Source organism: Carcharhinus amblyrhynchos, chromosome 11, assembly GCF_965287045.1.
Source record: "Carcharhinus amblyrhynchos chromosome 11, sCarAmb.v2.hapA, whole genome shotgun sequence".
Classification (NCBI taxonomy): Eukaryota; Metazoa; Chordata; class Chondrichthyes; order Carcharhiniformes; family Carcharhinidae; genus Carcharhinus; species Carcharhinus amblyrhynchos.
Genome location: NC_137334.1, coordinates 71,670,128 through 71,693,647, shown reverse-complemented (window position 1 = coordinate 71,693,647; position 23,520 = coordinate 71,670,128). Strand labels below are relative to the sequence as shown.

The window sequence follows — 23,520 nt, the reverse complement described above, 5'->3', positions numbered from 1 at the left end:
CCTCACTATAGGAAAGACGTAGAAGCTATTGAAAGGGTACAGAGGAGATTTACAAGGATGTTGCCTGGACTGGGAGGCAGGCCTTATGAAGTTAGGTTGAGGGAACTGGGTCTCTTTTCCCTGGAGAGACGTAGGTTGAGAGGCGACCTGATAGAGGGTTATAAAATGTTGACAGGAATGGATAGGGTGGATTCTCAGAGGCTATTTCCCCGGGTTGAAATGGTCGCTACGAGAGGACACAGGTTTAAGGTGCGGGGAGGAAAGTACAGAAGTGATGTTAGGGGTAAGTTTTTCACTCAGGGGGTGGTGAGTGAATGGAATCGGCTGCCGTCAGTGGTGGTGGAGGCGAACTCGCTGGGGCCTTTTAAAAGACTTCTGGATGAGTATATGGGGTTTTATGGGATTGGGGGTTATAGATAGGTGTTGATGTGATCGGCGCAACTCGTGGGCCGAAGGGCCTGTTTGTGCTGTAGTGTTCTATGTTCTAAAATTTATAAATTTTGCTGCAATGAATTAACCAATCTTAGCTTAGAAGCTTTGGCAGCACTTTTCAACAGTGGGCCACCTGTTTCACATGTGAAGAATGGACAACGCACAACTGAAAATCCCCATCGATTGTCCGCTGCAACTTTCAAGCAGGCCTTTAAATGGAGGAGAATGGATAGGTGGCATGGTGGTTCGCACTGCTGCCTCACAGGGCCAGGGATCTGGGTTTGATTCTGGCCTTGGGTGACTGTCTGTGTGGAGTCTGCACATTCTCCCTGTATCTGAGTGGGTTTCCTCTGGATGCTGTGGTTTCCGAAGATGTGTGGGTTAAGTTGATTGGCTAGGGTAAATTGACCCTAGCATCAGGGGGATTAGCAGGGTAAATATGTGTGGTTACGGGAATGGGACCTAGGTGGGATTGTGGTTGGTGCAGACTCGACAGGCCAAATGGCATCTTTCTGCACGATAAGGATTTTATGATTTTATGGGATGAAGAAATCCCCCCACATATTGATTTCAGTTATTTCATAAGGATTTATCTGAACTGTCTTATCTGCTTTTGCTAAAAGACTGTTTTGCCGACTCGCATGCTATAGCGAGGCACTCTCCAGTACTTTTAGTACTGAGGGGCATAAATATTGTAGAGGTAAACACATTGTTTTACTTGGACTGTGTGCACAAAGTGGCATAGACAAAAAAAAAGTGGTAGCATAAAAACAAAATATTGTGGATGCTGGAATCTGAAACAAAAACAGTAGATGCTGGAAAACCTCAGCAAGTCTGTCAGCATCTCTGGAGAGAGAATGGAGCCAACTTTTCAAGTCAGGATGACTCTTCACCAGAGCTGCAAAGCTACTGCTTGATGCTTTAAAATTATAAAATAATTTATTTTAATTTGCACGTATAATCTTTGGTCACCTATTCTGTACTTGGCAACATATGACTCTATGCATAGAATTTTGGGTATTGAGGATCAACTATTTTTCTAAGGTCCAAAAGTACTGGCCAATCTACAGTTAATTTTCCTGTTGCTTGTATGTATGTTCTGCATGTATGTTCTGTATGGCAGCAATGTCCCAAACTGTATTCCTCCTACCCTTTTCAGAGCCTTGGTGAGCAAGTGTGGAGGATATGTGCATGAAGAACTCCAATTTCATTATCATTTCAAAACAGATGTTAAATATAGAGTTGGACTTTTCCAGCTTTGAGTTTTCTGAAAGCATATCTTTTATTGTCAGTCTCTGGAGCTGAATGTTGCTTTTCTACATATTTTATAAGCTTGTTGAAAATAAAAATTGTCAGAATAAATCCTTAAAAGCGTTGGTTGATTTATGGATGAAAAGTAATTTATATTATTGCATCCCTGTCAGAAAGTTTAATCTGATCAACTAGAAATACATTTTCTTTTCCAAATTTAACTTGAATGGATTTAGTTTAAAAAAAATCACTATTTGGGGAATGAAATGCTACTAAGCTGTAAGGTAATGAGAATGTGTACGTGATAAACTCCAAGAGTCTTTTCAAATATCTGTGGCCTTCTGGAAGGGTCTTCAATCACTAAATTTAGTTTTAGAATTCACAGTATGAAACATATGGGTGTAATAAATTGAGAGTGACTCAAAGTGGCTTTAACAATAAAAGGTTTATTGCCAACAGAAAAAATATATATCTGCACAACAAGGTCAGACTAGATTACATGTGTGACTGCTCTGCTCGACTCTCTGGCTCCAACTTTGAGTCCCTCTTTGACTCACAGTATGCGCCATCCTGCGGTTTGACTCAGCTTCCCAGCAGGACACTCCATAGGGTACTCACCGACCACATGGCCGTCAGAAAATACCCTTCCCTTAAAGAGTTGAGCTACTATAATGGACGTGCATGCATGAACAAGCAAAGAGAAGCTGGGTCATAAGGCCTAGAGCAGAACAACCCTCCCACCTCCTGAGAGAGTCAACTGAATTCAAATAATAGAACAATTGAATCATAAATCTTTTACAGTGCAGAAGAAGGCTATTCGGCCAATCGAGTTTGCACCAACCATAATCCAATCCAGGTTCCATTTCTGTAACTCCACATATTTTACCTGGCTAATCCCCTGACAGTAGAATCAATTCAGTATGGCCAACCAATCGAACTCGCACATCTTTGGACTGTGGGAGGAAATGAGAGCACCCAGAGGAAACCCATGCAGACACAGGGAAAACATGCAAACTCCACACATATAATGAATCGAGGCCGGAATTGAACCCGGGTCCCTAGCACTGTGATGCCGCAGTACCAACCACTGTGCAATGAGGGAAAACAAAGATCTGGTGAATTACTTTCTGACTTCCACAGGCAAAATGAACCAATCAATGTTATAGCATTGGTAAATTGCATGTCAACTGCAAATTGACTGCTCCAACTGCCAGAAGGAATTGTGGGTCAGGAACTTGCACATCTATGCAAATATGTAGGGGTGAGGGATTTGAGGAGGTAGTGCTATGTGAAAAAGAGGACAGATCAAGATGGAGGTGCCCTCCGAATTTTCTTCAAAAATTTGTTCAAAAATTGACCGGCCTTGCGGAATTGGAGTCTGCAGCCTCATTTTAGTTACATACATGTACACAATATACAAAGTAGGAACAGGGGTAGGCTGCTCGGCCCTTCAAGCCTGTTAAAATATTCGATAAGGTCATGGTTGATCTGACTAATCTCAGCCCCACCTACTCCTAATAACTTTTCATTCCCTTGCTTATAAAGAACTTATCTAACTTTGCATTAAAAATACTCAAAGACTCTTCTTCCATTGCCTTTTCAGGAAAAGAACTCCAAAGACTTTCCAAAGAATTTCTGTATCTTTGCCTTAAAAATATTCATTGGTTCTGCCTCTATCACTTTCTGAGGAAGCGAGTTCCTCAGACTCATGATCCTCTGAGAGAGAAAAAACTTCTCATCTCTGTTGAAAATGGGTAACCTTTGTTTTTGAACAGTGACCCCCAGTTCCAGGTGCTCCCACAAGAAGAAACATCCTTTTTACATCTACCCTGTCAAGAACCCTCAGACTCTTCTGTGCTTAGATCAAGTCTTCCAAACTCCAATGGATGCAAGCCTAGTCTGTCGAGCCTTTCCTCAAAAGGCAATCTGCCCATTCCAGGTGTAAGTTGAGTAAACCCACGCTGAACTGCTTCCAATGAATGTATATCCTACCTTTAATAAAGAGACAAATATTGAATATAATACTCCAGATCTGATCTCACCAATTCCCTGTATAAATGAAGCATATCCTCCCTCCGTATTCAATTCCCCTTGCAATAAATAATAACATTTTATGAGCTTTTCTAAATGCATGCTGTACCTGCATACTAACCTTAAGTGATTCACGCAGTAGGACACCCAGCTCCTGCCGCATCTCAGAGCTCTGCAATCTCTCACTAGTCAGGTAATATGCTTTTTTATTCTTTCTGACAAAATGAAAATTTGCCCATGTTATATTCTATTTGCAAGACCTTTGCCCTCTCAGTGACCAATCTAATATCCAATTGCAGCCTCTGGATATCTTCTTTACAGTTTAAGTTCATACCTATCTTTGTGTCATCAGCAAGTTTAGCAACACGCCTTTGATCATTACATCCAAGTCATTCTATAAATTGTAAGAAGCAGAGACAGCGGCAGTAATCCCTGTAGCACACTACTCATCACATCTTGCCAACCAGGAAATGATCCATTTTTGTCTGCTCTGTTTCCTGTGCTACCACTGACACCACGAGCTTTGGCTTTCCTTTATACTTTTGTTGCAACATCTCATGCCTTCTGGAAAACCAGGTATAGTGCGTCCTCTTTCTCAACAGCACTTATTGCTTCTTCAAAGAACGTCAATGAATTCAGTAAACAAGATTTCCCTTCAAAAAAACCTGGTTGATTCTAACTTGATTTTTTTCTCAGTCAACAAAGTCTTTAATAACAGCTTCAAACATTTTCCCTATGATGGATGTGAAAGCTAGTAGGGCCTGGGTGGGATTATGTCAGTGCAGATTCGATGGGCTGAATGGCCTCCTTCTGCACGATATCATTCTATGACTCTATCTATAATTCTAATTGGGGGCCTGTAGTTTCCTGCTTTCTGTCTCCCTCTCTTTTCAAATAAGATGGACATATATTGCTGCCATGCCTTGTAATGGTTATCAGGTCATATTTATTTATTTCTATTTGTGCTATTTATTACTTACGTGGAGAAAAACTGCAGCAGGCGACGGTGCAGAGGGACCTCGGGGTCCTTGTGCATGAGTCGCAAAAACCCAGCTTGCAGGTGCAGCAGGTGGTCAGGAAGGCGAAAGGGATGCTGGCCTTCATCGCGAGGGGGATTGAATATAAAAGTAGGGAGGTCTTGCTGCGGCTGTATAGGGCATTGGTGAGGCCGCAGCTGGAGTACTGCGTGCAGTTTTGGGCGCCGTACTTACGCAAGGATATTTTGGCCTTGGAGGGAGTGCAGAGGAGGTTTACTAGGCTGATGCCGGAGTTGAGGGGGTTGAGCTATGAGGAGAGACTGAATAAACTAGGCTTGTACTTGCTAGAGTTTAGAAGAATGAGGGGAGATCTCATTGAGACGTATAAGATGATGAATGGGATGGATAGGATAGAGGTGGAGAGACTCTTCCTGCTCAGAAAGGATAGTAGGACTAGGGGGCACAGCCTCAAGATAAAGGGGGGGCGGTTTAGAACGGAGTTGAGGAGGAACTTCTTCACTCAAAGGGTGGTGAATCTCTGGAATTCTCTGCCCGTTGAAGTGGTGGAGGCTACCTCGCTAAATATTTTTAAGACGCGGGTTGATGGGTTTTTGATAAGAGAGGGGATTAAGGGTTATGGGGAGAGGGCGAGAATGTGGAACTGAGCCAAGACAGATCAGCCATGATCTTATTGAATGGCGGGGCAGGCTCGAAGGGCTAGTTGGTCTACTCCTGCTCCTATTTCTTTTGTTCTTATGCTATTTGTTCATTATATTTTAAATGCTCCATGTATTCAGACACAGAGTTGTTTTTGTTGTTCTTTTAATTTATTTGCAACCTTGAATCTTATTTGCAGATTTACACTTAGATTTGTGCTCTCTTTCTCTTCCTGTTACAGCCTGTTTATCCTTCCCAATACGACATCAACTGCTCTACCTTCGTCCACACACTTAGTTACCTCCCCAAAGAATTTAATCAAATTTGTGAGCCAGGACATACCCCCCACGAAACCATGCTAATTAAACTGAATCTTTCCAAATGGTCATAAATGATAAATCAGGACCCTTTCCATTAACTTACCGACCACCGAAGTAAGACTAACTGGCCTATAATTACCAGGGTTATCCCTATTTCCTTTCTTGAAAAGAGGAACAACATTTGCCACTCTCCATTCCTCTGGCACTATCCCTGTGGATAACGAGGACCCAAAGATCAAAGCTAAAGGCTCTGCAATCTCATCCCTTGTCTCCCAAAGTATCCTAGGATGTATCTGGCCCAGGAGACTTATCCACCCTCACATTTTTCAAAATTGCGAATAATCGTCCCTCAGAACATCTACCTCCTCCATCCTATCAGCCTGTATCATGCACTCCTCAAAAACATGGCCCTTATCCTTAGTGAACACTGTAGAAATGTACTCATTCAACGCCTCACCTATCTCTTCTGACTCCTTGCACAAGTTCCCACTACTATCCTTGACTGGCCCTAACCTCACCCTGGTCATTCTTTTATTTCTCACATAAGAGTAAAAAGCCTTGGAGTTTTCTTTTATCTGACCCGCCAAGGACTTCTTATGCCCCCTCCTAGCTCTCCTAAGCTCTTTCTTTAACTCATTCCTAGCTACCTTGTAACACTGAAGCGACCCAACTGAACCTTGTTTTTTTCATCCTTACGTACACTTCCTTCTCCCTCTTGACAAGACGTTCAATCTCCTTTATGAACCATAGTTCCCTCACTCAGCCATTTCCTTCCTGCCTGCCAGGGACGTACCTATCAAGGACAAGGCAGTATTTGTTCCTTGAAAAAGCTCCACTTTTCATTTGTGCCCATACCTGATAGTTTCTGCTCCCATCTTATGCTCCCTAATTCTTGCCTAATCACATCATAATTACCCCTGCCCCAATTATAAACCGTGCCCTGTCGTGTGACCCTATTCCTCTCCATTGCAATAATGAAGGACACCGAATTGTGGTCACTATCTCCAAAGTACTCTCCCACAAACAAATCGTACACTTGGCCCAGTTCATTACCCAGTACCAAGTCCAATGTGGCTCCATCTCTTGTCGGCTTATCCACATATTGTGTCAGGAAACCCTCCCGCACAGATTTTACAAAAAGTGTCCCATCCGAACTATTCGACCTGTAAAGGTTCCAATCAATATTTGGAAAGTTAAAGTCGCCTATGATAACTACCCTTAGACCTCCACACTTACCCATAATCTGCTTTGTCATTTCCCTCCTCCACATCTCTATTACTATTTGGGGACCTGTAGAAAACTCCTAACAATATGACCGATTCTTTCCTATTTCTAACTTCAGACCATATTACCTCAGTAGGCAGATCACCCTTGAAATGCCTTTCAGCAGCCGTTAAACTATCCTTGATTAACAGTGCTACTCCTCCACCTCTTTTACCACCTTCCCTACTCTTACTGAATGCCCTTCTCTCTTACCTTGAATCTACTCTTTGGAATTTCCCAGATTTTATTCCTTGCTCCCACAATTTAGCTTAAAACTCTCTCTACTTCCCTAGATATGCAGCCAGTTGGAACAGTAGCCCCAACACTGTTCAGGTACAGACAGTCCCAGTGGTACAAACCCAACTTTCCAAGTACTGATGCCAGTGCCCCAGAAATGGAACCCACTTCTCCCACACCAGTCTTTCAGCCACGCATTCAGCCCCCTAACTTTGCTTACCTGATGCCAATTGTATACATGGCTCAGAGACTACTACCTTTGAGGTTCTGCTTTTTAATTGAGTGCCTTGCTCCGCATACTCTCTGTGCAGAATTTCAATGTCAATGGTACCAACATGGACCATGACAACTGGATCCATCCCTCCCACTGCAAGTTCCTCACCAGCCCTGAACAGACATCTTGAACTCTGGCATTGGATAGGCAGTTGTCTGGACTCATGCTCTTGACTGCAGAGAACGGTATTGATCCCTTGACTACACTATCTCCTATTACTACCATGTACTTTTTCACTAACCCAACTTGAATGGCATCCATTGCCATGGTCAGTGCATTCATCTGCATTGCAGTCATTCTCCTCATCCACATAGAAAGCACTTTGTAACTGTTGAATAAAACCAGGTTCTGAGGCTTCTCCAATACTGCTGATTCCTGTGGCCTGTCTGACTCTCAGTCACATCCTTCTGTCCCCGACTATTGACCAACTGAAAGATTCTGACTAGCCTAAGTGCAGGGACTGCCTCCTGGAACACAGTGTCTGGATAACTCTCCCGCTCTGACCCTCTACAATGTCCGCAACTTAGACTGTTGGAGCAGAGATGGCTGAAGCTGCAGATGTGGTTGTCTGGGATTGCAGTGCATTCCACTGATTCCTACATGCCAAAGGCCCTTCTTCTCAATCCTTGCTCCTCGCCTGAGGTACAGTGACCCTCAGGTTAAATCACCACCAGCCAGCTCTCCCCTTCCCTTCCCTCAAAGGGGAGAGCAGCCTTTGTTCAATTGCCACTATACAATTTTACCTACACACTGCAGTCATGGCATGATGTCAGCCCTGCCATTTCTGGCCAACATTACTTAGTTAATTAGTTAATTTATGCAGATAAGGTAATAGAAAGTTGCATTCTTGGGTACATGAAAAGAAGCTTACCAGCCACTGGAGGCTGAATAAAAGTGGAAAAAGGAGCACCTCTTTCCCCCTCCACCCCAACTTCCCAACTCCTCACTCAATCTACATGTCACTCATTCTCTTTTGCCGGCACACCCCTTTCTGTGTTTCTGTACGTTAGTGACTGGGGTGGGGGTGACATAATGTGATAGTTATACTATTATCGAAAGCCCACAGTACATAAGAACGCCACTTGGCCCATCAAGCCTGTACCGACTCTCCGAAAGATCATCTTACCTATCCCTGTAACCCACACATTTACTATGCTGAATCCCCCTAACCTACACATCTTGGAACAATAAAGGGCAATTTCGCATGGCCAATCCACCTAACCAGCAAACCCTTTGGACTGTGGGAGGAAACTGGAGCACCTGCAGTGAACACGGGGAAAATGTGAAAACTCCACACAGACAGTCAGCTAAGACTGGAGTCGAACCCAACTTCCATGCATTGGTCATACATCAGCAGCTATGGCATGTCTGCTGGCATTCCAATCAACCTCAGAAGATTGAATCTAATAGGCATTTTAATTGTCTTAATAGACTACCAACTCTTGCCATTGGGTAGCCATCCCTGTAGCAACCACACGCTTTGAAAATGGTTGGCAAACTGGCATGCTGGCTAGTGATGGAAACATGTGGCATGTCTAAAAGTTTATAAAGTGTGTATGAACTGTAGCAACAGTTGTTCTTGGTCCATATGTTCAGCTACATTGAACAGATGATTGAAACAAAGACGATTTAATTGTCACTAAAAACATAGTTTCTTAAGACATTGCTAAGAAGATAGCTAGAAATAAGTGACTTTAAAGCACTGATGTGTATTAATGGAAATTTGATTACACTTCTTGTTTAGGAAGCTGTTGTCTCTAAGACGCACTCAGTTATTGTAGAAATGGTTCCTATTTTTGAATTAATACAAGCCTGCTAAATTTTATTGAAGTGAAACCTACTGTTCCTGTCTATTAGCTGTTAGTGGGTTCAAGGTTCTCTTGCATATTTAAAGTTGGAAGAAAAAGGCCATAATTTTGCTGGCATGTTGTTTCAAGACTGAATAATTTCAGCCTTTGGATAATTAACAGTTAGAACTTTTAATGTCAGGAGACAAATTGGCTATTATGGTGAATGTATTTTTCACATCCATTCCAACCCTAATGCTAATTATGATGCTTCAAGACTAGCTCAGATTTTTAATGTCAAAGTTTATTTGTTTTTAAAAAAAAAGTGATTAGCAACACTTTCATATATTGCATGTGATTTATAGTTAATAACTGAGAGCACAATAGTGATGCAGTGGTTTTGCACTGATGCCTCACAGCATCAGGGACCTGAGTTCGATTCTGGCCTTGGGTGGCTGCCTATGTGGAGTTTGCACAACCTCCCCACATCTGTGTGGATTTCCTCCGGTTGTTCTGGTTTTCTTTCACAGTCCAAAGAGGCACAGGACCGGAAAATTTACTCCAAAGTCTGCACGAGCAATTAACTTACAATTGCATAGAATATACAATGCAGAAACTGACCATTAAGTCCTACGACTCCATGCTCTCACATACACTCCACTTGAGTCTCCTTGTGTCTTTCCATGTCTAATTCAACCAGCATATCTCCCTATTCCTTCTTCTTCAGATGCTTATCTAGCTTTTTCTTAAATGCATCTATGCAATTCATCAACCACTCCCTGTGGTAGTGAATGTACAGTTTCTCACCATTCTTTGGGTAAGGAAGCTTCTTCTGAATTTCCCATTGGATTTCTTGGTGACTATCTTATATTGATGGCCACTAGTTTTGCTTTTTCCCTCAAGAGGAAGTATTCTCTTTGTGTCTACTTTTTCAAAGCTTCCCATCATTTTCAGGACCATGTTTAGGTCACCCTCCTGCCTCCTCTTTTCAAGAGAAGAGAAACCCAGATCATTCATCTTTTCTTGATAAATATAACTTTGCAGTTTCGGTGCAGTCACTCTAAATCTTTTTTACCAATGCCTCTATATCCTTTTTTATGACATGCGACCAGAGCTGTCTGTAGCAGAGCAGAATTCTACACAACAGTAAATGGGAAAGGCTAAACATACCATCGTGAGAAACTGCAATGGGACAGGGAACTAATTCTGACCCGACTAACTCTTAAAATAAATCACAATATTTGCAATATTTTACAAATTAGAGGCATACATCATTGTTACCATGTTTGTTATAATGAAAGGAAAATGCTAATCACATGATTTTTCTGGGGAAAGTAACCAGCTTAAACATGGCTACTGTCCTTACAGTCAGTGGTTTTCAAGGGTTTCTAATCATTCAGCAATGTGTAACTATACAGTATATTTGAAGACCATTTATTTCATGGGAACAGAACTGATAGATTGAAAGTACATGGAGAAGAGGGCAAAGAGCATTGGGGAAAAGCATGAATTATCTGTTGTAAGGGATATTTGAGCAAATTGGTTTCAGTTTTCTGGTCCCTTATAAGAGTTCATTGCATGAACTTGATTTCAAATTTGAGTTGTTCACTCAGGATCACAGCAAATAGCATCTGTAATTAACTAATTAATTTGAGAGCAGCATAATTCCTGTACACATCTTTCTTATTTGTCTGAACTATTCACTACTTTGCTTCTGAATGCAGCAGTGCGAGAGTTAAATTTCTCATACTGCTTTTAACGTAGAAATAGGCCAGTGAGAGAATTTTGTCACAGTTGACATTCTTTCCTGTCTAGTTAACGTAGGAGCATATCATGCATATTGATATTCAGAACTTAGCTTGGTAGATTTCTTAAATCTCTCATCTTGCAGCTGTCCTCCCAGGTCTGGCATTAACTTTCTTTACAATATCTTGTCATTGCCTGAGAAACTACACTTCAGAGTGTCTTACAGATGTCATGTTTCCTTTACTTCTTGAATCACAGCCTCAAGAGCTTGGCCATTAAGGCAGCATTTTCTCCTGCCTTATTGCTGCAACAGAATTGCCCAGAAGTTTATCATGTGCTATTTCAGTGCCTTAAGTGGCTACTTAGCACTTTCAACAAATACTGGGACAGGATTATTGCAACTAATATTTCTTTAGGGCCCTCTTGATGTGATTGATATGACACAAATAAATTCACACTAATTAGATTAAAACTGCAAATTCCAGAGTGCGCTTTGTAACATTGAAACAACATAAGTCTTTAGTTAACCATCGATGTTTTCTTGATAGGCTGTGATATATGATGTTCAAATATTTTTATCATGCTATCTGCAAGATGCAGTGGAATCAGAATCATCTCATTATTTGTAGTGATTCATTACTTATAACAATAACAATCTCCTTCACTGCTGTACATTAGGATTCTTGCCACAAGTTGGTATAACCAGTACAAGCATGACTGTTGAATATAGCCGAGGTAGAAGATGCCCTGTAACTTTGTCCTGGGGCAGAATGGTAGCACAGTGGTTAGCACTGCTGCCTCACAGCGCTGGGCTCCTGGGTTCAATTCTGGCCCCTGTTGACAGTTGTGTGGAGTTTGCACATTTTCCCCATGTCTGCATGTGTTTCCTCCGGGTGCTCTAGTTTCCTCCCACAGTCCAAAGACGTGCAGGTTAGCTTGATTGGCCATGCTAAATTGCCCCTCATTATCTGGGCGTTTAGCAGAGTAACTACATGGGACCACAGGGATACGGCCTGGTAGGGATTGTTGTCGGTGCAGGCTTGATGGGTCGAATGTCCTCCTTTTGCATTGTAGAGGTTCTACATGAAATGAAGTTCTTTTTTTAAAAGTACATTTTTGTTTTTCTCCACCAGGTACTGGACACCTAGAATTTACATGCCCGGTGAATTATTTTGACTGCACTGGGACAAGACGATGTATTCACATGAGCAAGCTCTGTAATGGCATAAATGATTGTCTGGATGGACTTGATGAAGGATTTCATTGTCAAGGTAAAGTTACAGTGAAATCTTGTTGCACCTTCTGAGATCAGATTGACTGTCTGATTGGTAGAATCAAGCATGTTTGAACAAATGTATGTGTTACTGTGCATTTATTTTACTCAGCCTGTGAGCTAAATGTGGTAATTTATGTTGTATGAAGCCATTTACATTTGAACTTCTGAACATTCGTGGATCTGCCACCAGCTGCTCTTCAAATTTGCCTTTCCAATGGAAAGCACAAGGTGACATTTTTGATGTCAGGTGGCCAACAGAGAATTTCTTTTTCTCTGCCCAGATACCAGAATGATTTAAGCCCCAAATTTAACCCTACCTCGATCAGGTAGGCTGGTGGATATTACTAATGCACTCTCGTGAGCTATGCGCTCCCAGTGGTCTCGGCAAAACTCGTGTAAAGCTATTGATTTTCATGTCGGGCTGGTTTGCGATACTCATGACTGGTAGCCTTTTGGTTAATTAAGGCTACTGTGGTTTAGATGTCGAATGTTGTCCCGTGGCTGGTGCTAGGACATGGTGCCCAGGGTGGCTTACTGGAAAGATGGAAAATATGGCTTGTAGGAGTGGTGGAGGAACAGACACTCTGACATCTGCAGAGGACAAAGAGAGAAAGGTCTGTGATTGGCAAGGGAGAGTAATTGGCAAAAGTTATGATAGTCAAGTCCCTGTTGATATACCTGTATGCATGCCTAGTTCTGATGAAGGCTCATCACTTTGAATTGTTAACTGTTTCTCCTTCCCCAGATGCTGCCGCACCTGCTGGCATTTCTAGCAATTTTTATTTTTATTCTAAATTTTAAGAAGCAGCAACACTTTGCTCATGTGCCTTTCATGCCCTCAGTATATGCCATGAAATTCCATAGCTAGGTAATGATATTTGAAGTGTACACAGTGCATGCAGTCTGAACTTTTGAATAGTTTCAAGAACAAGGTAAATATATTTCTAATTTAAAAAAAACGGGATTGGGGATATGGGGAACAGGTGGGGAGGTGGATTTGAGACTAGGGAAGATCAGCCACAATCTGACTGAATGGCGGAGCAGGCTCGAAGGACTAAATTTGCCTACCTCTGCTCCTAATTTCAACGTTCCTAAATTCCTACATTGTTGTATTGAAAAACTTAGTCAGTTTCCACACAGTAATGTCCCACAAAACAATAATGAGATAAATGCATAGATAATCTGTCTTTGATCATGGTGTTTGAAAGAGAACTCATCTGCTTTTCTTTGAATACTACCGTGGGCATGTTTGTTTTTTCCCTACTGGTGCAAAGGATCACGAAAACAAGTTTTCTCTGAATGTAATTTTCACTTTAAGTTCAAGATCATCATATTGTAAAAGAGTAATTTTAGATTTATAGCTGTAAAAGTGATATGCTATCAAAGCTTTTCATTCTGCGCTCATCAGAACAAATTCGTAAGAACATCAAGAGTGAGATTTTCTGTATGTGCTCGCCCCAAGACCAGAAAATCCCACCCGAGTTCAACCGACCTTTTCATGGTCCTGTCCCGCCTGCTACTGTTGTTCCTGTGGAGGGCGGGATGGGAAAACTCTGCCCCAAATCTCAAAGGGAAACAACAATTTATTCTGAAACTAAAAGAAAAACGCTGGAAAATCTCAGCAGGTCTGGCAGCATCTGTAAGGAGAGAAAAGAGCTGATGTTTTGAGTCCAGATGAACCTTTGTAAAAGCGTCTGTGCTTTCCTCTCCTTACAGATGCTGCCAGACCTGCTGAGATTTTCCAGCGTTTTCTCTTTTGGGTTCAGATTCCAGCATCTGCAGTAATTTGCTTTTAACAATTTATTCTGCATTAGAAGGGGGTGCTGATTGGTTGACAAGTAAATTCTGATTGGTAGAGGCTTGCCATGGAGAATCAACCAGCAAACAGTTAAATGGCCAGTTTTTGTTTAAATTCAAACCAGTCAAGCTAATTCTGATTGGTCAAGGCATTGCCAGGGAATGGATGGCCTCCAAGGTTTTGTCACTTTTTTACCTGTTTCAAACAGCTAAAGCGACATGCTAGAATTCATATATCATATTATTCATTTATGTGGGAGACAGAATGGTCTGTATCTTCCTCAGAGTATCATCTCTGTCGCATTGTTATCTGAATGAATTTACCCCCACTGAAATTGCACAGTCCTTGACTCACTCAATCTTCCTCAGACTGGGTGTAACAGGAACAGTGCATCAGTCCTCCATTCCCCAGTACCACTAGGGTGGAATAAGTGGAGTGCGGAGAGGTGAGGAACACCCTCTTTATATGGCAGTAGCTGCAATAAAGAGAATGTTTAATGGCGCAGTTTAAAGGGAGCAGGTGAGTTTCAAACGTGGTTTATGGAGACACTGGAAAAGGGGGAGGGGGAGAGTCCGGGAGGGGGAGGGAAGACTGGGAGGGGCTGACTGAAGGGAAGCGAGCAGGGCGGAGTGGACGAGACATGAGGCAGTCGTGCTGACTGAGAGAAAGGGGCTTTGGAAGGAGGGGGACTGACTGGAGTAGAGATAGCAGGGTAGAGCAGATCAGAGGGGAGGGGGCAGGCTGATTGGAGGCGAGAAAGCAGGGCAGGGCAGGCCAGAGGGAAGGAGGTGGGGCTGGCCAGAGGGGAGGATGCAGAGTATCATAAGAACTGGGAGCAAGAGTATGCAATTCAACTCCTCAAGTCTGCTCTGCCATTTAATATGATCATGATTGATCTCATCTCAGCCTCAACTCCACTTACCTGCCTGTTCACCATAGCTCTTCAAGCCCTCACTAATTAAAAATTTATCTCCTCAAGTTTACTCAAAGTCCCGACACCCACCGTGTTCTGATGTAATGAATTCCAGAGGCTCGTGATCCTTTGAGAGAAGTAAATTCTCCTCATCTGTTTTAATTCTGCTGCCCCTTATCCTAAAACTATAAATGCTTGTTCTAGATTGCTCTACAAGAGGAAGCATCCACGTTTACTTTGTAATTCTCTTTATCATCTTGCACACCTCAATTAGATCTCCTTTCATTCTTCTAAACTGCCGAATTCATCTTCGTAAGTCAAAGCCCTCATCTCTGGAATCAGTCTAGTGAACCTCCTCTGAACCGTCTCCAATATAACTATATCCCTTGTCAAGTAAGGGGACAAAACTGTCACAATATTCTAAGTGTGCTCTCACTAATGCTTTGTACAGTAATAGCACCATTTCACTACTTTTATATTCTATTCCTTTAGCAATAGGTGCCAAGATTCCACTTGCCTTTCCATTACCTGCTGTACTTTCATATTAGTTTTCTGTTTTTCATGTACAAGGACACCCAGATCCCTGTCCATTGAAGCATTCTGAAGTTTCTCACCATTTAGATAATATTTTGCCTTTATACTTCTCCTACCAAAATGGATATCTTCACTCTGATCCATATTAAATTCCATCTGTCAAATTTTGCCCCATTCAGTTAACCTATCCATATCCATTGTAACTTTCTTGTTTCAATATTGCAGCTTACTCTTCCACCTATTTTAGTGCCATCTGCAAATTTGGCTATGGTACCAACCGCCTCTGCATCCAAGTGATGAATACAGGCTATAAACAGTTGGGGCCTAAGGAACAAACCCTGTGGCACCCCATTAGTTACATCCTGACAACCTGAGAAAGACCCATTTATCCTGACTCTCTGCTTTCTGTTGGTTGGCCAATCCTCTATCCAAGGTAATAAATTACCCCTACTCCCAGATGAACTAACCTTGTGTATTGACCAGTTGTTTGGCACCTTATGAAATGCTTTCTGGAAATCCAGATATATGGCATCTATAGGATCACCATTATTCAAGTTGCCTGTTACATCTTGAAGAACTCAAGCAACTTAGTCAAATATGATTAGACCATCATAAAACCGTGCTGACTGATGGATTGCATTTTGACTTTCTGAATGTCCTGTTATTACTTCCTCTGTAACAAATTCTAACAATTTCCCAAGAATAGATGTTAAACTAATTGACTGAAGTTTACTCTATTTCACTTCCCTTCCTCTATGAATAAGGGGGTTATTATTAGCACTTTTCAAATCCACCAGAACCATTCCTGCATCCAGGAGATTTTGGAATATTGTGTCCAATAGGATATGGTAAACTTTATAGTGTTTCTCTTTTTGTGGCAATATCTTGATGTATTAGACTAGCATTGCTTTAATGTGGATTCCCATTTGGTCATCTGTAAAATAAAAATAGTTCAATGTTTTCTCTGGTTGTAATGTCAGAAAACTGGAGTGCTTCAAAAGATTGAGTCACTGGAAGTAATTAAATAGTTTTCCCAGATTCTGAAGGTTGCTTGTCTTTGATTTAGCCTTTTGCAGTCCATGCAATTTTAAGACACAAAGTACAATATGCCATTTGATGTTCCTCATGATTACATTTTTGTTATTCAGATTGCTTTTCTTTTCTCTTTGTGCTACTTGTCAAAGTCAGCTTCCTATGAACCAAACTTAATCTTATGTATGAAAAAAATAGGGTCGAAGAAGTAGCATGGAATTCTGTCACATACTCTTGATCTCTCCAAAGAGGCATGAAAATACCAAATTGAACGACTATGCTGCTGAAGATAAACTACAATGCAAACTAATTTTGTTAAATTGGTCAGGTGTAAGGATAATTTAGCAAGTCAACATAAAAGATACAATACTTGACAGCATAGTTTCCAAAAGAAAGTATCAAAACTGTGTACTTTTTACTAATCATTGGGTTTGGAGACCATGATAATAAGCTTTATGTGAGAAATGCTGCTCACAGAAGTTTTACCAATCCCTAGCATAGCAAATAGCACATCCCCAGCTAATGTTGTGGGGATATGTGTTCAAATCCCACCACGCCAGCTGGTGGCATTTAAATTCAATTAATAAATCTGGAATGTCAAGCTAGTCTCAGCAATGGTGACCATGACAACTTCCATCAATCGTTGCAAAAATCCATCTGGTTCACTAATTTCCTTTAGGGAAGAAAATCCACCGTCCTTCCCTGGTCTAGCCTGCATGTGACTCCAGAGCCACAACAATATGGTTGTCCCTTAATTACCCTCAGTTCAATGACAGTCAGGGATGGTCAACAAATGTTGGCCTAGCTAGCGACAAACACAGCTCGTGAAAGAATGAAGAAAAATAAATGGACTACATCAGCCTGACTGTAGTCTCCACTTTAATGCTCAGGCTGGCTGAATAAAAGATGGGAAATGTATGTTTCACAACAAGTCAATGGTATCTGACCTGCTGGAGTTGACCAATGACAAAGCAATTGTGCAGTTGCAAAGAACTCCACAGATATGTGGGTTAGGTTGACTGGCCTTGCTAAATTGTCCCTTAATGAAATGGAGATTAATTGGGTAAATACGTGGGGATATGGGGACAGGGCCTGGGTGGGATTGATATCAGTGCAGGCTCAATGTGTCAAATGGCCTCCTTCTGCACCGTAGGGATTTTGATCCTACGAAACTGTAACATATTCAGACAACATTTCACTTCAACACATTCAGATCCAGAAATTTACACGCATTCCACTTTTGTCTGCAAGGTCTTACTTACAGAATACCAAACATGGCTTCATTGTAATAATGTAATTGCCATGGTCAAGTTGTAAAATGTATTTTTTAAAAATACAGGATTTTTAAAGAATTAGATTAATCACATGTACGTTGGCCTTCAACTTAAGTAGAATGATCGGCCTGTAAATAGTTTGTGACTTTATTTAGGATTTTCCAACTGAAATTATGACTTCAACTGAGAAAAGCCAAATGCAAACATATTTATTTTCTGAATGCTTTGCTATCACCAACATTTCATCGAGTAATTTGGCGAAGAAATAATAAAACTCACCCAGCAGGATGAAGGAGTTTAAGTGATTGGCAGACCAAAGGTATGTGATCATTTGCCTTTGTGTCAAGAATTTAACCGTTTGAACTATGAGACAATTTTATACGTTAAAAGTAATGGACTAGTAAACATTCGTGGAAGGTAAGTTACTAAACAATTAGTTTTTTAAAAATCCCTAAACTAGTGAAGTAGTTCTAATAAATATCTAGGTTCATGCAGTTTCATTTGGAAATTGTCAGACCTAAATGTTATGTCTCAATTAAATGATTCTAATTTAATGTAACATGCATAAGAAATTCATCAGATAACAAAATTAGACTTAAAGTGGTTCCCTTAAGATTGTAGTTTGCCAAGATTTTTATACTGGGGCCTGTAAACTATTGCCAACCATAATAAACTGAATATGGACCATGTACAAAGAAGCTAAAAAGTAGTCCAACTGAATCGAAAAATATATATTCCAGGACCTGCACTGATTGAATTTTAGCTATGTAATGGAAAGACCTGGTTTGATATAATCATTCATTTTTAATGTGTTGAGCAAAATGTACCACAGGGCATTGGAGGAATACAAGGTGGCCTGCACACTAACCAAATTTGATCACCTGCCAAAATATTTATAGTCTGAGTAATGTAAAGTAGCGAATCCTACCATTAACCTGATATTACTTTCAGGTCTACTGACTGTTACCATGTGCCAAAATTACTAGGTTGCAGAATACATTTCTACTGTAGATTTTTAGGCTTCTTGCTGTGGAAGGAATAACCTGTTACAGTAAACCTTGCAGTTTCAATGGTATATCAAAGCCAGCAAAAACTAATATTCAACCATATCAGCAACAACAACCACTTGCACATGTGGAGTGCCTTTAACATAGTTAAACACCCCAAGGCATATCAAAAGAGCGCTATCAGAGCCTATTGTGACACTGAGTCACATAAGGAGATATGAGGGTGGGTGACTAATGTTGAAAAGCTCGCTCAAACAGGTAAGTTTGAAGGAGCATCTTAAAAAATGAAAAAATGATAAGTTTAGAGAGGGGATTCCAGAGTTTAGACTAAGATAGCTGAAAGCACAGCAAAAGTAAATCTGTAATGAACTAGCATTCAGAATTGGGGCAACACAGTTAGAAATATATTCTGCAACCTGGTAATTTTGGCACATGGTAATAGTCAGTAGACCTGAAAGTAATATCAGGTTAATGGTTGGATTCGCTACTTTAGGGCACAGACACCGGGAAGGATGAGACCATGGTGGGATTTGAACTTAAGAACAAGAAATATAGAAATACACACAGGAAACATTCCACTTGACTGGTCAGTCCATGTTATATTTTAGCTGCCATTCAAGTAAATAGTGCCCATTGCATTTAATCATCTGTTTCCCATATTCTTTATAACCATTCATAACGCTTTGTCAAGGGGCAAAAGTTCAACTATCAGACAAAGGACATCAATTGAATGCCAGACATTTATTGCATTAAAAAAACACTGATAAATACAGTGTACCTAAACAGATAATAAACAAGTAGAAAGATCTCTGTCCTTGATTGTATTGGTTGAAGCAGAAAAAAGCAAATCCATGTATTTTGCTTGAGTGTCTTCTGTACGCACCTTAACACACAGCTGGAGTCTTGTTTTAACGTATCAGCAGAAAATGAGGATTATGCAGCTCTCTTCTATTATGGTACTGAAGGATTATTCCGGATTATCATAGATTTTTTATTCTTTCATGGGATGCGAGCAACACTAATTGCCCTTGAGAAGGAGGTAATGAGCTGCCTTATTAAACTACTTCAATGTATGTGAACTACGTACACCCACAGTGCTGTTGAGAAGGGAGTGTCAGGATTTTGACCCAAAGATAGCAAAAGGACAGAGATGGAGTTGCACGTTAGAATGGTGTGCCTTTTGAAGAGGAATTAACTTGCAGGGGATGGTGCACCACTGCATCCAACGCCCTTCTGCTTCTTGGTGGTAGTGGTTGTGAGTTTGGAAGGTGCTATAAAAAAACACCCTTGGTGAGTTGCTGCAATATATCTTGTACACATTGTTGCTAGTGGCATCAGTAGTGGAGGGAATTCGGGTCAAGGTGGTGGACAGGGTGGCATTGAAACAGATTGCTTGGTCCTGGATGGCATTGAGCTTTTCTTTTGGGCCTTGAACTCATCCAGGTAAGTGGAAAGTTTTCCATTACATTCCTGACTTGTGCATTGTGGATAGTGCCTTGGGAATCTGGAGGCGAGTTCCTGGGATTTTTGTAGCAAAATAAACGGGAAGGGAAATGAAGAAAAATTGATTTTACTTGACCAGTTGTTATGAAAAAATTAATTGTAACTACCAGGATGGAATTGGATAGATATATGAAAACAAACAACTGATAGGCTAGAATTTCCAGCCTCTGAGATCTTCCTGTAGCCAGAATATTAATATGACTCATGCAGTTCAGTTTCTGGTCAAGGGTAGTCTCCAGGATAGTGGGGGATCCAGCAATGGTAATGCCATTGAATTTCAAAATGAGGTGGTTAGATTAACTCTTAGTTGAGATGGTCATTGCCTGGCACTAGTGTGATGCAAATGGGGCTGCACAGTCGCACAAAGATCAGCACTGCTGCCTCACAGCGCTAGGAACCTAGGTTCGATTCCCAGCTCGGGTCACTGTCTGTATAGAGTCTGCACATTCTCCCTGTGTCTGCGGGGGCTTCCCCTGGTTTCCTACCACAATCTGAAAGAAATGCTGGCAAGGTGCTTGTGATAGAGGGATAGCTGGAGTGATATCCAGTCCTCTGGCACTGATTCTCAAGGACTCTCACCAGTGCCTGCACCATGCAGTTGAAGTCTTCAGACGTGGTGGCCATGAGCTGAACAATGGTGTGGACATCTCCCGCCATGGAGTGCACATCCTGCTACAAGCTTTCCACTGCGGATGCCAACCTCGCAGTATTGGCCTTGGTGCGCTGAAGTGATGGTAGCATCTCCTTGAACAGAAGGTGACAGGACTCCTCCAGTGGGCCTTGCAGTCCAAGGAGGGATGCTGTCATCCCCTCCTGATACTTGTGATTCTGCCTTTGCAGCTCCAGTGGCTCTGGGACGACCAGACCCAGGGGCACATCATTGGCCAATGGTCCAGCAGAATCCTAGCCTCCAGCAACCCTCTTGAGTACCAGATCCCTGGGACACCCCTATGTCCACCTGCTGAGGATGTTCAGCTGCGAGATACTCACCACTGAGTGACTCAGAAGCCTGTCCACTTAGTGATTCCATCGCACTGTGTGTATCAGGGTTGGTGCCGGATGTAAGTAACAGCTGTGATGCCTCTTCATTGGTGACATCCGAGAAGTCCTCCTCAGAGCTGCTTGGGTCTGGTGGGTTGAGGGGGCATGAGGTTGGTCCATCCGCCTGTTTGACTTCTTGGACTACAAGAGAAGGGATATGGCATTAGTATGTTACAAAGGATAAAGGAGGGACATTTGTTTACTCTTTGGGACTTGAGGAATGACAGCATGTCTTGAGGATTCTCATGTTTGTTTTCTGCCTCCACTTCACCACCAGCGCAGAGCAGGCCCTTCCTCTCCCCTGGCCAGCTTGAGGGCTTGCTCTTTGAATGGTGTGAGTATTCTGAGCTCCAGCATTACTCTGGCTGGATGTGCACCCTCACGCTTATTGTCTGCTTGATACATAGGGAGAGAGTAGGCAGCAGTGCTGACATTTAAGATGGTGAAGAGGTATGGCAGGCATGGGTCTGAAGTGGGAGCTGGAGTTTGAGGAGTATGGCAGTGACTAGGGGGGAACATGGTGAATAGGGAAGAGGGGGTGGTGGGGGAGGGCCTCCTTACAGATCTTGGCAAAGTCTGATGTGGCTGGGTGAGAGATAAATATGGAGGTGAGAAGGATAGGCAAGGGGGTCTAGAACAAAACTGCATGAGGCTCACTTACCGTGGCTGAGCTCAGTAAATAATTCATCATCTTGAGGCACGGCTGCCCTGTCCTCTTCTGCAGTTGCATTCACCAGGGTTGCCATATTGTCTCAAGTAGGGGTGGTGACTTTGGCCTGAGGTCTTCCCCTGGAGCAGGGATAGAGTGCGTCTCACCTCTGCTGCAGTCCATCAAGAAGTCTGGATAGAGCTCCCTCTGAGAATCGCGGTGCAGGCCTCCTGAGTATCAACCCTGCAGTTGCTGTAAGCAAGTGCTGGGGAGCTTTTATATGCAGCTCCCCAGCAATTGGCATGATTAAGTTCAACCGTGGCAACTGAATCAGAGAGGGGCTGTCACAGGCACAGCACGATTCCCAAACTTTTGTCATTGATCTCAAGATCTGGTCAGAAATCACGCTGGAACCATCGATATGATTTGCCCTTTTTCCTTGCTGGAACCAACACTTTGCTAAATTTTGGTAAGATTGCCCCCCAGTATTTCCCTATGTACACCATCAAAACCACTTAACACTTTGAATACCTTTATAAAATTTGCCCTTAAAGTTCTCTGTTCCAATGAGAACATTGCAGCCTCTTTAATCTCAGCAAATAATATAAATCCCTCATCCATAGTTGCTGGTTTTTTTATTCATTCGTGGGACACAGGCATCTCTGGCTCGCCAGCATTTATAGCTTATCCCTAGTTGCCCTTGAGAAGGTGAGCTGCCTTCTTGAAATGGTGGCACAACCGTGTAGTCGCATCAACGTTTGCGCAGCACAGTGGTTAGCAATGCTGCCTCACAGTGCCTGAGACCCAGCTTGAGTCACTCTCTGTGCAGAGTCTGCACATTCTCCCATGTCCGTGCGGGTTTCCTCCGGGTGCTCCGGTTTCCTCCCACAGTCTGAAAGAAGTGCTGGTTAGGTGCATTGGCCATGATACATGTTCTCTCTATGTACCCGAACAGGTGCTGGAATGTGGATTTTCATGGCAATTTCATTGCAGTGCCAATGTAGGCCTACTTGTGACATTAAAAAATAAATAAATAGATTGTTAGGGGAGCTGAGAGTCAACCACATTGCTGAGGCTCTGAAGTCACATGTAGACCAGACTAGGCAAGGATGGCAGATTTCCTTCCCTAAAGGACATTAGTGAACCAGATAGTTTTTTCCAATAATTGACAACAGTTTCATGGTTATTAGTAGATTTCTAATTCCAGTTTTTTTTATTGAATTTAAATTCCACTAACTGTCATGACGGGATTTGAAACCAGGTCCCTAGAACATTGGCTGAGTTTCTGGATTAATAGTGTAGTAATAATACCACAAGGTCTTCCCATACATGGGAACTCTTCCACACTTCCTCCACAGCCCTTGTTACTGTTGATTTTTTTTTCTCATTCCTTCTCTTGGCCTCTTTCCTTTCCTTTCTCATTTCTCCTCTGCGCTTTCTACTTTCTGCTTTACTCCTGGCCACATATCAGACATACATCATAACGTGCTTTTTCTGCACAATTTTAATTTCGATATG

General features: G+C 42.0%; 1 protein-coding gene across 1 annotated transcript in view; it reads left to right on the top strand.

The window, feature by feature from the left end:
* LOC145350212 (low-density lipoprotein receptor-related protein 1-like) overlaps nucleotides 1-23,520 on the top strand; it is a 1,564,930-nt gene that overhangs the window by 464,228 nt on the left and 1,077,182 nt on the right. Inside the window, exon 3 of the mRNA XM_080199274.1 lies at nucleotides 12,109-12,246. Coding sequence (XP_080055400.1) covers nucleotides 12,109-12,246 — 138 coding nt within the window. The remainder of the gene's footprint in view (nucleotides 1-12,108; nucleotides 12,247-23,520) is intronic.